The sequence below is a fragment of the Pituophis catenifer genome, unplaced genomic scaffold (assembly GCF_029215685.1).
Source record: "Pituophis catenifer annectens isolate HBS135680 unplaced genomic scaffold, rPitCat1.0.hap2 SCAF_15, whole genome shotgun sequence".
Lineage (NCBI taxonomy): Eukaryota > Metazoa > Chordata > Lepidosauria > Squamata > Colubridae > Pituophis > Pituophis catenifer.
In genome coordinates, this window is record NW_027256895.1 from 17846717 (window position 1) to 17859094 (window position 12378).

Here is a 12378-nt window from a genome sequence, read left to right on the forward strand (position 1 = left end):
CTTCTTCCTGATGTTATGTCTTTGTGCCATTACATCTATCACTTCTTCTATTTTCTCCTCCTTGTCTTTTCCCATAATCTACTCGCTGCCTCCTGAGTCCCAGCTGGGTCTTCTTTTGTTGCCCTGCACAGTAGAATGGAGCCGGAAAGCAGGTTAGTGGGGTAGGGTGGGAATGAAGATTTTGCAATATCCTTCCCTTGCCACGCCCACCAAGCCACACCATGCCCTCAAAGCCATGCCTATAAAACTGGTAGTAAAAAAAAAATGAATTTCACCACTGCCCTAACCCTACCCTCCACTTCATTTCCCTTCCCTCCCCTCGCCTTTCACTTGCTTTGTTTGAAATACATTTCAAACATTGTCATTTTTTTCTAACATTCTTACTGGAGTGACAACTATGATATTGCTCTTAATAAGACCTTTCTTATATTATTATTATAACAGTGGAGAATATCAGGTCAGGAGAGATGTGACTAATACGTTGCCTCCTATGTATTATTGAATTCTAAATTGGACATTTCTCATTTGTAATTACGGAGATATTTTTCAATTGCATGTTCTAATCCCAAATGAGTTCTTCTACTGACTATGGTACCTGCCATTTCTTGTTATTTCACCAGAAGAGCATAAACAATATTTGTACTGAAATATAACCATGGCATTTTCTCATTTATAATTCATTTCTTCTGTACTTTTGAGTTTGTCTTCTCTGGAATTATCAAATATCTATGCAAGAATCACTGTTTTGGAACTGCAATGCAACAAATCAAAGAATCTGAGATGTGCATAGCAACATCCCCTTGCCTATTTCAACTTGGCCATGCTTATACAGTAATTAGGTAACTGAACTTGAATAATTGTCACTGACAACTAGTAACCCATTGGCCAAGGCTGGGAGACTGAACTTCAAAGAGGAACTGATTCATTCAGGATGATGGTACTGGAAATCATATTTTCAATGATTTTGGCCCAGGTGGTATGTAAGAGTCCCATTTCTAAATGCAGTGTCAGTGATCCTCTACCTTTTCTTCACAAGGAATACAGACCAGGAGACCTCAACATTGTAGGCATTCTGTCTAAGATCTATATATTTTACAACATGATAGACTTCAGGGAACCACCCTCTAATAATGTTTTTGATGACATTGCGTAAGTTTATTCTACCATTCATGATATAAGATAAATGCAGTTGATTGTTCATTAGTATACACTATTTTATTACCCTTTTGTTTCTTTTCTCAGCTGAGATTCTCAGGAGTCTTCTAAAACACCAAATTTCAAACACATTAATTCTCTTTCCCTCTTGATTCTTCAAATTCCAACTTTAACTGGGGTATTTTCTTAGAAGGAAAACCATTCTTTGTAGGTATAGATACATAACTACATCTGGATATCTTACCCATTGCTCTTCTTGTTATTTCACCAAGTTTCTTTTCTGACACACATTCCTTGATCCATAGTTCTTTTAGACAGAAACTATCTACCACTTTAGCATCTCCACTGTCAATTTGAAGATTGGTTGTTGGAAATGTTTGTCTCTATTGTGCTCTCTATTTTATATTAAATTTTAATCCCATTTTTACTCTGCTCTTTGACTTTCATTACAGACCATTTCTCTTTTAAACTCTTAGAATACTGATGTCAGCAGTACTGTTGCTGACATGTTTCTGTCTAATCATAATCATAAGTTTATTTGTCAAGGATATATAACATAACAGGTAAAAGTATAAACATAATTTGAATACATGAAAAGAATAAGTAAAAAGGGACGGTAGGCACGCTGGTGCACTTATGCACGCCCCTTACAGACCTCTTAGAAATGGGGTGAGGCCAACAGTAGACAGTTTAAGGTTAAAGTTTTGGAGGCATTCCAGGCATTGACCACTCTGTTACTGAAGTCATATTTTCTGCAATCGAGTTTGGAGCGGTTTACCTTGAGTTTGTATCTATTATTTGCTCGTGTATTGTTGTGGTTGAAGCTGAAGTAGTCGTTGACAGGAAGGACATTATGGCAGATAATTTTATGTACTATGCTTGGGTCAGACTGAAGTCGGTGTAGTTCTAAGTTGTCTAAGTCCAAAATTTGGAGTCTGGTGGCATAAGGTATGTTATTGTGGTTAGAGGAATGGATGACTTCTTGTAAAATAACTCTGGACTCTCTCGATTGTATTTATGTCCGATATGCAGTGCAAGTTCCAGACAGATGAGCTATATTCAAGAATTGGTCTAGCAAATGTTTTGTATGCTCTAGTTAGTAGTACAACTAATTTTAAACCTCAGTTATTTTCTTCCAATTCATCTTCTCCAAATTATAATCTGCATAGAGTTTGAAAAATAATGGGACAACATAATGCTTGACATGATTTCCTTGCTCACCTCTTCTTTCAGTATATCCAATTCAGTCTATGGCATCCTAACTTGTGTATAGCTTTGTCATGAGGATGAACTCTTCTGGCATTCTCATTGGCCTGAACATATTCCATACAATCAACACAATTAAAGATCTTTATTTAATCAATAAAAAACAATCAATTTATTTTTTGTGGGAGGAATATGCATTTGGTTTCTCAATTACCTAGGATCCATCAGCAATTATTCTTTCCTAGGCTCTTCTAGTACCATCTTAAATATCTGACTTCTCCCTTTATATGTTGGATGTTAATCAGCATTGAATAATACTATTCATTATTTTCCTAGCAAGTGAAATTAAGTATATTGTTTATATACTCCATTACACTCCCTTTTTTTTTTAGTATTGATATGTAGCCTGACTTCTTCCAATCGGTTTCCCATTTGTCATTTTTCAGATTTCCTGGCAAAATAGTTATAACCTTTATGAATTCTTCTCCTGCTATTTGTTTGTTTAATTAATTGATTAAATGTATGTGCCAAAGCTTGCTATACCAAGCTTGCCCTATGTCACTAGATGTTCTATGAGTTCTTCCCTAAATTAGTAATAACCCAGAGTAGTGATCTAACGTCTTCTTCGATTATTAAAGAGTTGGTAAGTGAGAATTTCTTCTAAGGGATATTGGAGGCTGACATGTCTACAACACATAATTTCAATGTATCTATTTTTTAAAAATAAATTCCCTTGATTCCATTTACTATCTGTGAATTTGTATCATTTAGTGGAGCAGTTCAAAGTTAGGACCTCCTTTTGCATTTTGAGATTGCTTCTCGTCTTTTCTAACAGCTCACTGAAAGCTTTTGTACAATTCCTTCCAGAGATCCTTAACTTTCTTGGTTTTGGCTTCTTTTCCCTTCTTAGCCATTTCTACTGTTTGTTCAGACATCCCTTTTGCTCTCCCATTTTTTGATTTTTAGCAGTCTCTTTTCACATTCATCCTTAACAACTGATTTTCCTGAGGAAACTTGAGATAAAAAGAGAAATACAATATTCTAAATTGTAAAAAAAAAAAAAAAAATCTGGTAAGAAAAGTTGATTGAATTTGAATATAATTGTTGATGATCATGCATATCAATAAAAATACTTTGCATTTTGCTAAACTGAAATATTCTAAGTATGGAATTATGAGACAAGTGCTGTGAAAAATTACATTTACTTTTAGGATCATGACACCTCTATACCAGCAGTTTCTGGCTTTGCAATTTGCAATCAAGGAGATCAATGAAGATTTGCATATTTTACAGAATCACACCTTGGGCTTCCATATCTATAATAGCTATTTTACTACAACTTGGACCTATCGTGCCTCGCTGGAGGTATTTTCTTCTAAAGACAAATTCATTCCTAACTACAGCTGTGACCAGCAGAATAGACCAATAGCTGTTATTGGAGGACCAACCTCTTCAGTTCAGGCGCATATGAACACCATTTTGTCTCTCTACAAAATACCCCAGGTAAAATTCTTGCTTGGAATCTTGGGAGGTGGGGGGGGAATGCGTGGGATTTTTTTCTCCAAGCATTTTCTTATGGTACAGACTAATATGGTACAGAGCAGAGGTAATTTGATCTAGTGGTTAAGGCAGGGGTGAAATGCTACCGGTTTGGTCCAGTTCGCCCGAACTGGTAGTAAAAAAGGCTACTGGTTCACTGAACCAATAGTAAAAAAAAAAGTTTCGATGATCAGCTGAGCAACGTGTGATTCTCTGGTACCAGTAGTAAAAAATGCTTTTAAAAAGTTTTTAAAAAGGCTCCGACGATCACAGCTGTGCCGCATGATCGTAGAGCCTTTTTTCTCTTTTCTTAAAGCATTTTTTTACAGCCTATTCAGCGAATACTGTAGGTTGTAATAAAAATGGTTTTAAAAGTTAAAAAAAGGCTCCGAAGATCATGCACCACAGCTGATCACACACCCCTGCGCACTGATCTACTTACCCCATGCCTCCTTTTGATGTGTACTGCCCGTATGCATCTGCCCACACCTTGCATTTAGTGCGTGGTGCATACTGTGCATGCGTACCACAGCACACGTTTGGCATGCAGCGTGCATGCGCAGCCTACAAACTGGTAGTAAACCGGTTCAGATTTCACCACTGGGTTAAGGCACTAGGCTAGAAATCAGGAGACTGTAAATTCTAGTCGTACTTTAAACGTGAAAGTTGCCTTGGTTACTTTGAATCAGTTGCTCTCACTCAGCCCATGACATCAGTCTCAGAACACAAGCTGGTCAATCAATTCCTGTCACAATGAAAGGATCAATACCCATTGATCTGAAGAGAAAAAAAAGCAGACCCTGCACTTTTGGGGAAAATGCTGGGAAGAAGATTTATGTTATAGAAATAAACAAATACAGTATAATCTGTTGTCCCAGAAGTTAGCACATTTTCAAAGTTCAATCAATCTCTTTCCCCAGATAGTTTTACACAAAATATACAGTAAGTGAATTACTACCCCTCTTATTTCTACAGATTACAAGTGATTCATAAATCTGGGAGCCATGCTGAGATTACTATTAGGGTTTCCCAAATTCTTTAATGAAGTGTGGATTTAAATTTCTAACAGCCTTTAATGCTGAAATTCTAGTTTTAGACTCTTCAGCTTTAAATAAATATCACTACATGCACTCTTTTTTTTCCCATCTACTCCATATTTCCATGTGTTTTCTTCAGCTCATTTATGGCTCAACTCCACAAATGGATGCAAAAACACAGGATGCTGCATATCAGTTGATGTTTCCACACATGGACCATCAGTACAAGGGCATTTTGCACTTATTGCTACACTTCAGATGGACTTGGATTGGAATGATATATACAAATAATGACTATGGTGAAAAGTTTATACACGACATGGTTCCCATGTTCTCTCAGAATGGCATCTGCCTTGCTTTCAGTAAAGAATTGCCAGCAATCTCTTACTCAGATGACATTTTGTCTTCTGTGGAAGCTGGATTTGAAATGTTTGATGTCATTATGGGAAGCACTGTTAACATAGTGATGGTTTTTTGTGAAATTGAAGAAATGATTCTACTGAGATTATTTCCCACCCTGTCCAAACAAGAAGGAAAACCACTATGGAAAAGAGTCAAAGTGTGGATTATGACAACTCAGATGGATTTCACCTCACTTCCCTTCCAAAGAAATGAGGACACAGATTTCCTCCATGGTGCTCTGTCCTTTTCAATTCACTCAAAGGAAGTAGTGGGATTCCGGAGGTTTCTTCAGACGAGAAACCCTACCTTGGAAGAAGAAGATAGCTTTATGAGACTTTTTTGGGAAAATGCATTTGAATGTTCATTCTCCAAATCCTTAATGGATGAAGAAGATAAGGCCATCTGCACTGGAAAAGAAAAGCTTGACAATCTTCCTACATCTGTGCTTGAAATGGACATGACCGGCCACAGCTACAGTGTCTACAATGCAGTCTATGTAGTGGCACATACATTACATAACTTCCAGTCATCTCTTCCCAAATGCAAAAGAGGAGAGCAGGAAGCCAAAGAGAAACTTCTAAAACAACCACTCTGGAAGGTAATGTCTTGATCAAACAAAGAGCAGAGGGCTCCTCATACCTGCATGCATTATAACAGAATCTAGATCGTGAAATACATTTCTCCAATAATACCTTTTAGAAGCTGAATCTCAATTTGTTCAATTGTCTGCAAGCACCTCACTTCTCTTTCAAAGAAATGAGGACACAGATTTCCTCCATTGAAGATATAACAACCAGTTTTGTCAGGAGGTTAAGGCACCAGTCGAGAAACTGGGAGACTGTGAATTTTAGATCCATTTTAGGCATGAAATCCAGTTGGGTGAATTTGGTTCCGTCTCAACCCAACTCTTCTCAAACAGTTGTTTTGTAAGGAAAACAGAATTATAGGTAGTCTTTGATTTACAAGAGTTTGTTTAGTGACCATTTGAAATTACAATGGCACTGAAAAACATGACTTATGACCAGTGGTGGGATTCAAAAAATTTTACTGCCAGTTCTGTGGGCGTGGCTTCTTCAGCATGGCATGACAGGGGAAGGATACTGCAAAATCTCCATTTCATCCCGATCAGCTGGGACTCGGGAGGCAGAGAATAGATGGGGGTGGGGCCAGTTGGAAGTAGTATTTACCGGTTCTCTGAACTACTCAAAGTTTCCACTACCAGTTCTCCAGAACTGGTCAGAACCTGCTGAAACCCACCTCTGCTAATGACCATTTTCACCCTTATGAACATTCCAGCATCCCCATAGTCACATGATCTACATTTGGATCTTGACAACTGACTAATATTTATGATGATTTTTAGTGTCCCTGACTCATATGATCATCTTTTGCAATCTTCTGACAAGCAAAGTCTATGAGGAAACTAAATTCACTTGACAAACATATTACTAATTTAACAGCTGCAATGATTCACTTAGGAAATGTGACAAGAAAAGTCATAAAATGGGGCAAAACTCACTTAACAATTTTCTCACATAGATTTTGGACTCAATTGTGGTTGCAAGTTGAGGACTACTTGTATTAAATATATTTGCTGCCTTGAGTTCTTTATAAAAATCATAGAGGTAGGATATATAATTCTATAAATTGCAATTTTAAAATCTATGAATTTGCAGTCAGCATTATTGACTAGAATTAGTGTGCTTACTGGCCTTCTTAAAAGTTCATGGATTATATATATATATATATATATATATATATATATATATATATATATATATATATTGGTTTTGATCCTTGTATGCCATTCAGAATCACTACTTTGAGATGGGTAGCTCTATAAATAATTTAAACAAATAAACTATATCCATCAGAACAGTAAAAAAGCTTTTGATTCATTGATATATGAATGAATGAATTCTGTACTCCTTTTCTTTGTTTTGCAATTAAGCTCAACTACGTTATGAGAAGAGTCTCATTCAACAATAGTGTTGGAGAAAAAATTTCCTTCAACCAGTATGGAGAGTTAGAAGTTGGATTTGATATTATTAATTGGATCACTTTTCCAAACCAGTCTTTCTTGAGAGTCAGAGTTGGAAGGATAGACCTGGTAGAGTCCCAAGAAGAGATGCTTACCATGGTTAAGGATGAAATTGTATGGCCACGGAGGTTTAACCAGGTATGATCTAACTATCTTCTAATTATATCCTATTAGGAGTCAATTACTAAAAGAATTCAAAAACCAAATGTTTCATTCAATAAGAACATTTGGAAAGAGAAATCCTGGTGCAATATCTATCACTCTTCTCTTTCTAGCAGGGGTGGGATTCAGCCAGTTTGGACTAGTTCGGGTGAACCAGATTTTAATTTTAATTTGGTTTGCCGGACCAGTTGTTCCAAGGACTGGCTGACCCCGCCCACCACACCCCTACCAGGAGTTTCCACATGGCCCATTTTGGATGCCAGACCAGGCCGGTGCAGGGCATGTGCGGAGGCTCTGGGAGTGTGAAAAATGGGCCCACTGGAAATGCCAGAAGTCCAGAAATGGGTCAGTTTCTGGCCTCCGGAGGGCCTCTGGAGCCTGGGGGAGGCCATTTTCACCCTCCCGGAGGCTCAATAGAAGCCTCTGGAGCCTGGGGAGGGTGAAAAACAGGCCTACCGGCAGTACTGGCAATCTGAAAACAGGCCCATTTCAGCCTCTGGAGGGCCTCCTATGCCCAGGGAACACTGTTTTCGCCTTCCTGGAGGCCCAAGGAAAGCCTTCAGAGCCTGGGGAGGACAAAATCAACCCCCCCCGCCATGGTGCAGGAGGCCAAGTAGGCCACACCCCCATTCACCAGCAGTGAACTGGTTGTTGAAATTTTTCAATCCCACCCCTGCTTTCTAGATATGTGTATGTGTCTCCCACTGTCTTTCAAATATTGTCCAATAACTGTGGCTCTCATTAGGATATATTTCCTCTTGCTTATTTGCTGGGATTATTTTAGTGTATTTTTCTATAAATTCAGGGATAAGAATATGTGAGAAGAGCAACAGATGGTCTGGGGTTTTTCTAGAAATACTTTGAAGGAAAAGTAGTATAAGTTTCTATAAGAGGTACAAGTGTCAGATTTTCCCAATATTCAAAGATTTTGCAACATGTTTTGGTTAACAATTATATTTTGATGCCCCAAGTATATACACTATCATAATAGATGCAACATTATTATCCCATGAATTCATCAATCAATAAAGAAATCATAATCTTAAATGATATATAGTTAAACACAGAGGTGGTATTCAGCAGGTCCTGACAGGTTCTGGAGAACCAGTAGTAGACATTTTGAGTAGTTTGGAGAACCGGCAAATACTGCCTCTGGCTGGCCCCAGAGTGGGGTGGGAATGGAGATTTTGTGGTATCCTGCCCCTGGAGTGGAGTGGGAATGGCGATTTTGCAATATCCTTCCCTGGAGTGGGGTAGGAATGGAGATTTTGCGGTATCCTTTCCCTGCCATGCCCACCAAGCCACACCACACCCACCAAGCCACACCCACAGAACCGGTAGTAAAAAAATTTGAATTCCACCACTGGTTAAACATGCATATTGGAAGATACAGCATGCTTGATATTTATTTCTAATTGTTTAGAGAAATACAGTCTCTCTTTTCATTACATACAGGCCCAGCCACTTTCTCAGTGTAATAACAAGTGCTCTCCTGGCTATAGTAAGAGCAAGATAGAAGGGAAACCATTTTGCTGCTATGATTGTCTCCGATGTCCAGAAGGAAAAATGGCTATCCAGGAGGGTAAGAGACCTCATTTGTATAGCTTTTAGGCATAGTAAAAATAAAATACATTGACATTCCTGCTATCATGCTTTAATCTTCTGTGGATGTAAATAAAGACATTTCTTGTCTAAGATCCTAAAACCCATGTCATTCATAATAATGAAGATATACAGTATATATATATTCATCTTCAGGGTTTTTTTTTTCATGGATAATTTCCCAAGTCTTTTACTCCTGTTCTTCTTTTATTGACTATATTTAAATTTCAATGATCTTTAGGCCAGGGAAATCTTTTATATGTAGCTTTATTTTATGTAAATGAAAACACCAAGTACCTTATTTATGGAGGACATACTGTATTTTTTGGAGTATAAGACGCATCGGAGTATAAGATGCACCTTAATTTTTGGGGAGGAAAATAAGAAAAAAGCTGATTGGCAGGTGGATCGGCCTCCCAGAATACCCCAAATCTCCTGTTCCAAAAGGTGAATTTTAGCAACAGGTTCCTTGGTTGTGAGCTCTGTGCCTTGCTTTTTTTTTTGCTTTTTTTTTTTTTTTTGCCTCTGAAAGCCTCCGAAACAGCTTCAGAAAAAAAGCCTCTGAAACTCTGTTTGGGGGCTTCTTTTCTGAAGCTCTGTTTGGGGGCATTTTTTCTGAAGCTCTGTTTGGGGGCTTCTTTTCTGAAGCTTCGTTTCTGATGCTTTTTTCAGCCTCTGAAACCTCCATTTGAGAAGCTGGGCGGGGCTACATTCAGACTATAAGACGCACTCAGATTTTCACCCTCTTATTTGGGGGGGAAAAGTATGTTTTATACTCCAACAAATATGGTACATACTTGAATCTTCTTAGACAATTAATCCTTTTTGTTCATGGAGTGTTGGAGACAAATGTTCAACTGAATCTAATGAGTTAGTTTGCAATTGCCACATTATTATTTTTATTTTTAAATCAGGGATTCCTATTTCTGAACATCTTTAATAGTTTTTATTTTTTGTAATATTTAAATGTTAATTAGGAATAGATTTTGATTTTTAAAAAGAGGGATGAGGTGAATTTAGATTAAATGGAAGGGAATAGCAATAGCATTTAGACATATACTGCTTCATAGTGCTATATAACCCTCTCTAAGCAGTTTAGAGAGTCAGCCTATTGCCCCCAACAATCTGGGTCTTCATTTTACTGACCTCAGAAGGATGGAAGGCTGAGTCAACTTCGAATTGTTCAGGATCGAACTCCTGGCAGTGGGCAGAGTTAACCCAGAATACTACCTTCTAACTAATAATTTTTAACAATTTTAAATAAAAATTTTAACAATTATTTTGATGCCCCAAGAATGCAGTATATTATTAATTTGCTGATTAATAAGGACGGCTGAACATTTACAGATGAGCTTATAGAAAATGGGGTAAAGTATGGTATAAAGATACATTTGGTTGTATTTGGTTAATAAATTGTTAATGTTGAATACACTTGTTGAGGAAGGGAAGAAAAATTGTTTTTCTTATTTCTTATTTTCTTTTTGGGGAAGGGTTGTATACAATATACTAATATATACAATATCTTTTCTTTTTTAATGTATTTTTGAATTACTGATTCTATTAGTTTTAACTGTTTAATATGTTTTTTGATAAATTTTATTTTAAAAATGGAATATTGCAGAGAGAACTTCAGACAAAATATAAAAGACAAACACTTTTTTACTGATATTAATGCAAATTCAATGGTACAATATCCTGACTTTGTATTTTCTTTTCTAGACATGGATACTTGTATTGAATGTCCACAAGATAAGTACCCAAACAAGAATCAGGATTCCTGTATCCACAAAGTTATTACTTTTCTCATGTATGAAGAAAAACTGGGAACTATTTTAGCTGCTTCCACTCTATTCTGTTCTTTCATCACAGTAGTAATTCTTTGGATCTTTATCATGAATAAGAACACTCCTCTAGTTAAAGCCAACAACCAAGGTCTTACTTATGTTCTCCTCATTGCTCTCCTATTATGTTTCCTTTGTGCTTTGTTATTCATTGGCAAACCCTCCAAGGTGGCATGTGCCCTTCGTCAAACTGCCTTTGGCATCATCTTTTCGGTGGCCATCTCTTGTGTTTTAGCCAAAACCATCATTGTGGTTGTAGCTTTCATGGCCACCAAGCCAGGTTCCAAGATGACCAGATGGGTGGGGAAAAGACTAGGTGGGTCCATAGTATCTTGCTGCTCTTTTATTCAGGTTATGATTTGTATAACTTGGCTGGCAATCTCTCCCCCATTTCCAGATACTGACATGAATTCAACAACAAATGAAATCATTTTGAAATGCAATGAAGGATCAGTACTCATGTTTTATTGTGTTTTGGGCTTTATGGGTTTCCTTGCCATTGTTAGTTTCATGGTGGCTTTCCTCGCAAGAAAATTGCCCAACACTTTCAACGAAGCCAAGCATATTACATTCAGCATGTTGATCTTTTGTAGTGTGTGGTTGTCTTTTGTTCCAACCTATCTGAGCACAAAAGGGAAATACATGGTTGCTGTGGAGATCTTCTCCATTATAGCTTCCAGTGCTGCATTGCTGATTTGCATCTTTTCCCCTAAATGCTTCATCATTATTTTTAGACCTGACTTGAACAATAAAAAACAGCTAACAAGGAAAAAACAATAAAAGAGTACACATGGACCTTTAATCCTTTTATTCATTCATAAGATGCATGGTGCTGAAGTGGTTAGAGTGCAGGCTACCTCTTCTGCACTATTTCTGCTGACTGCTGGCTACCTGCAATTTGGAGTTCATATCTCACCAGGCTCAAGGTTGACTTAGCCTTCCATCCTTCCCAGGTAGGTAAAATGAGGACCCAAATTGTTGGGGTAATATGCTGACTCTGTAAACCACTTAGGCTGTAAAGCACTGTAAAGCGCAGGGTGAAATGTAAAATTTGTTACTATCGGTTCTGTGGGCGTGGCTTGGTGGGAGGGTAATGTGACTGGGTGGGCGTGGCCAACTTTTTTTTTATTTTAACTTTTCAAAGCATTTTTTCTGCAAATGCAAAAAAATGCTTTGAAAAGCCTCTGCCAATCAGGAACACAGCTGGGATCGTCAGAGCCTTTTCAAAGCATTTTTTTAACCACCTCTTCCGCTGAAGAGGTTGCAGAAAAAAATGCTTTAAAAGTCTCTCTGATGATCCCAGCTGAGTTGCCTGATCATTTTAAAAAATGCTTTGAAAAGTCTCTCTGATGATCAGGCAACTCAGCTGGGATCATCAGAGAGACTTTTAAAG

General features: G+C 37.6%; 1 protein-coding gene across 1 annotated transcript; it reads left to right on the forward strand.

Moving 5' to 3' along the window:
* The first annotated feature begins 1099 nt into the window (after positions 1 to 1099).
* On the forward strand, positions 1100 to 11765 carry LOC139324507 (vomeronasal type-2 receptor 26-like). Its single transcript, XM_070954218.1, has 6 exons — positions 1100 to 1149; positions 3573 to 3864; positions 5077 to 5937; positions 7291 to 7518; positions 8998 to 9124; positions 10864 to 11765. The coding sequence occupies exons 1-6, from the start codon at positions 1100 to 1102 to the stop codon at positions 11763 to 11765; spliced, it is 2460 nt and encodes an 819-aa protein (XP_070810319.1).
* Positions 11766 to 12378: the final 613 nt, after the last annotated feature.

Coding starts and splice junctions, on each gene's coding strand:
- LOC139324507 (XM_070954218.1), top strand. CDS start 1,100: ATGATAGACTTCAGGGAACCACCCTCTAATAATGTTTTTGATGACATT. Junction 3,865..5,076: donor CTCTCTACAAAATACCCCAG/GTAAAATTCTTG, acceptor TGTTTTCTTCAG/CTCATTTATGGCTCAACTCC. Junction 5,938..7,290: donor TAAAACAACCACTCTGGAAG/GTAATGTCTTGA, acceptor TTTGCAATTAAG/CTCAACTACGTTATGAGAAG.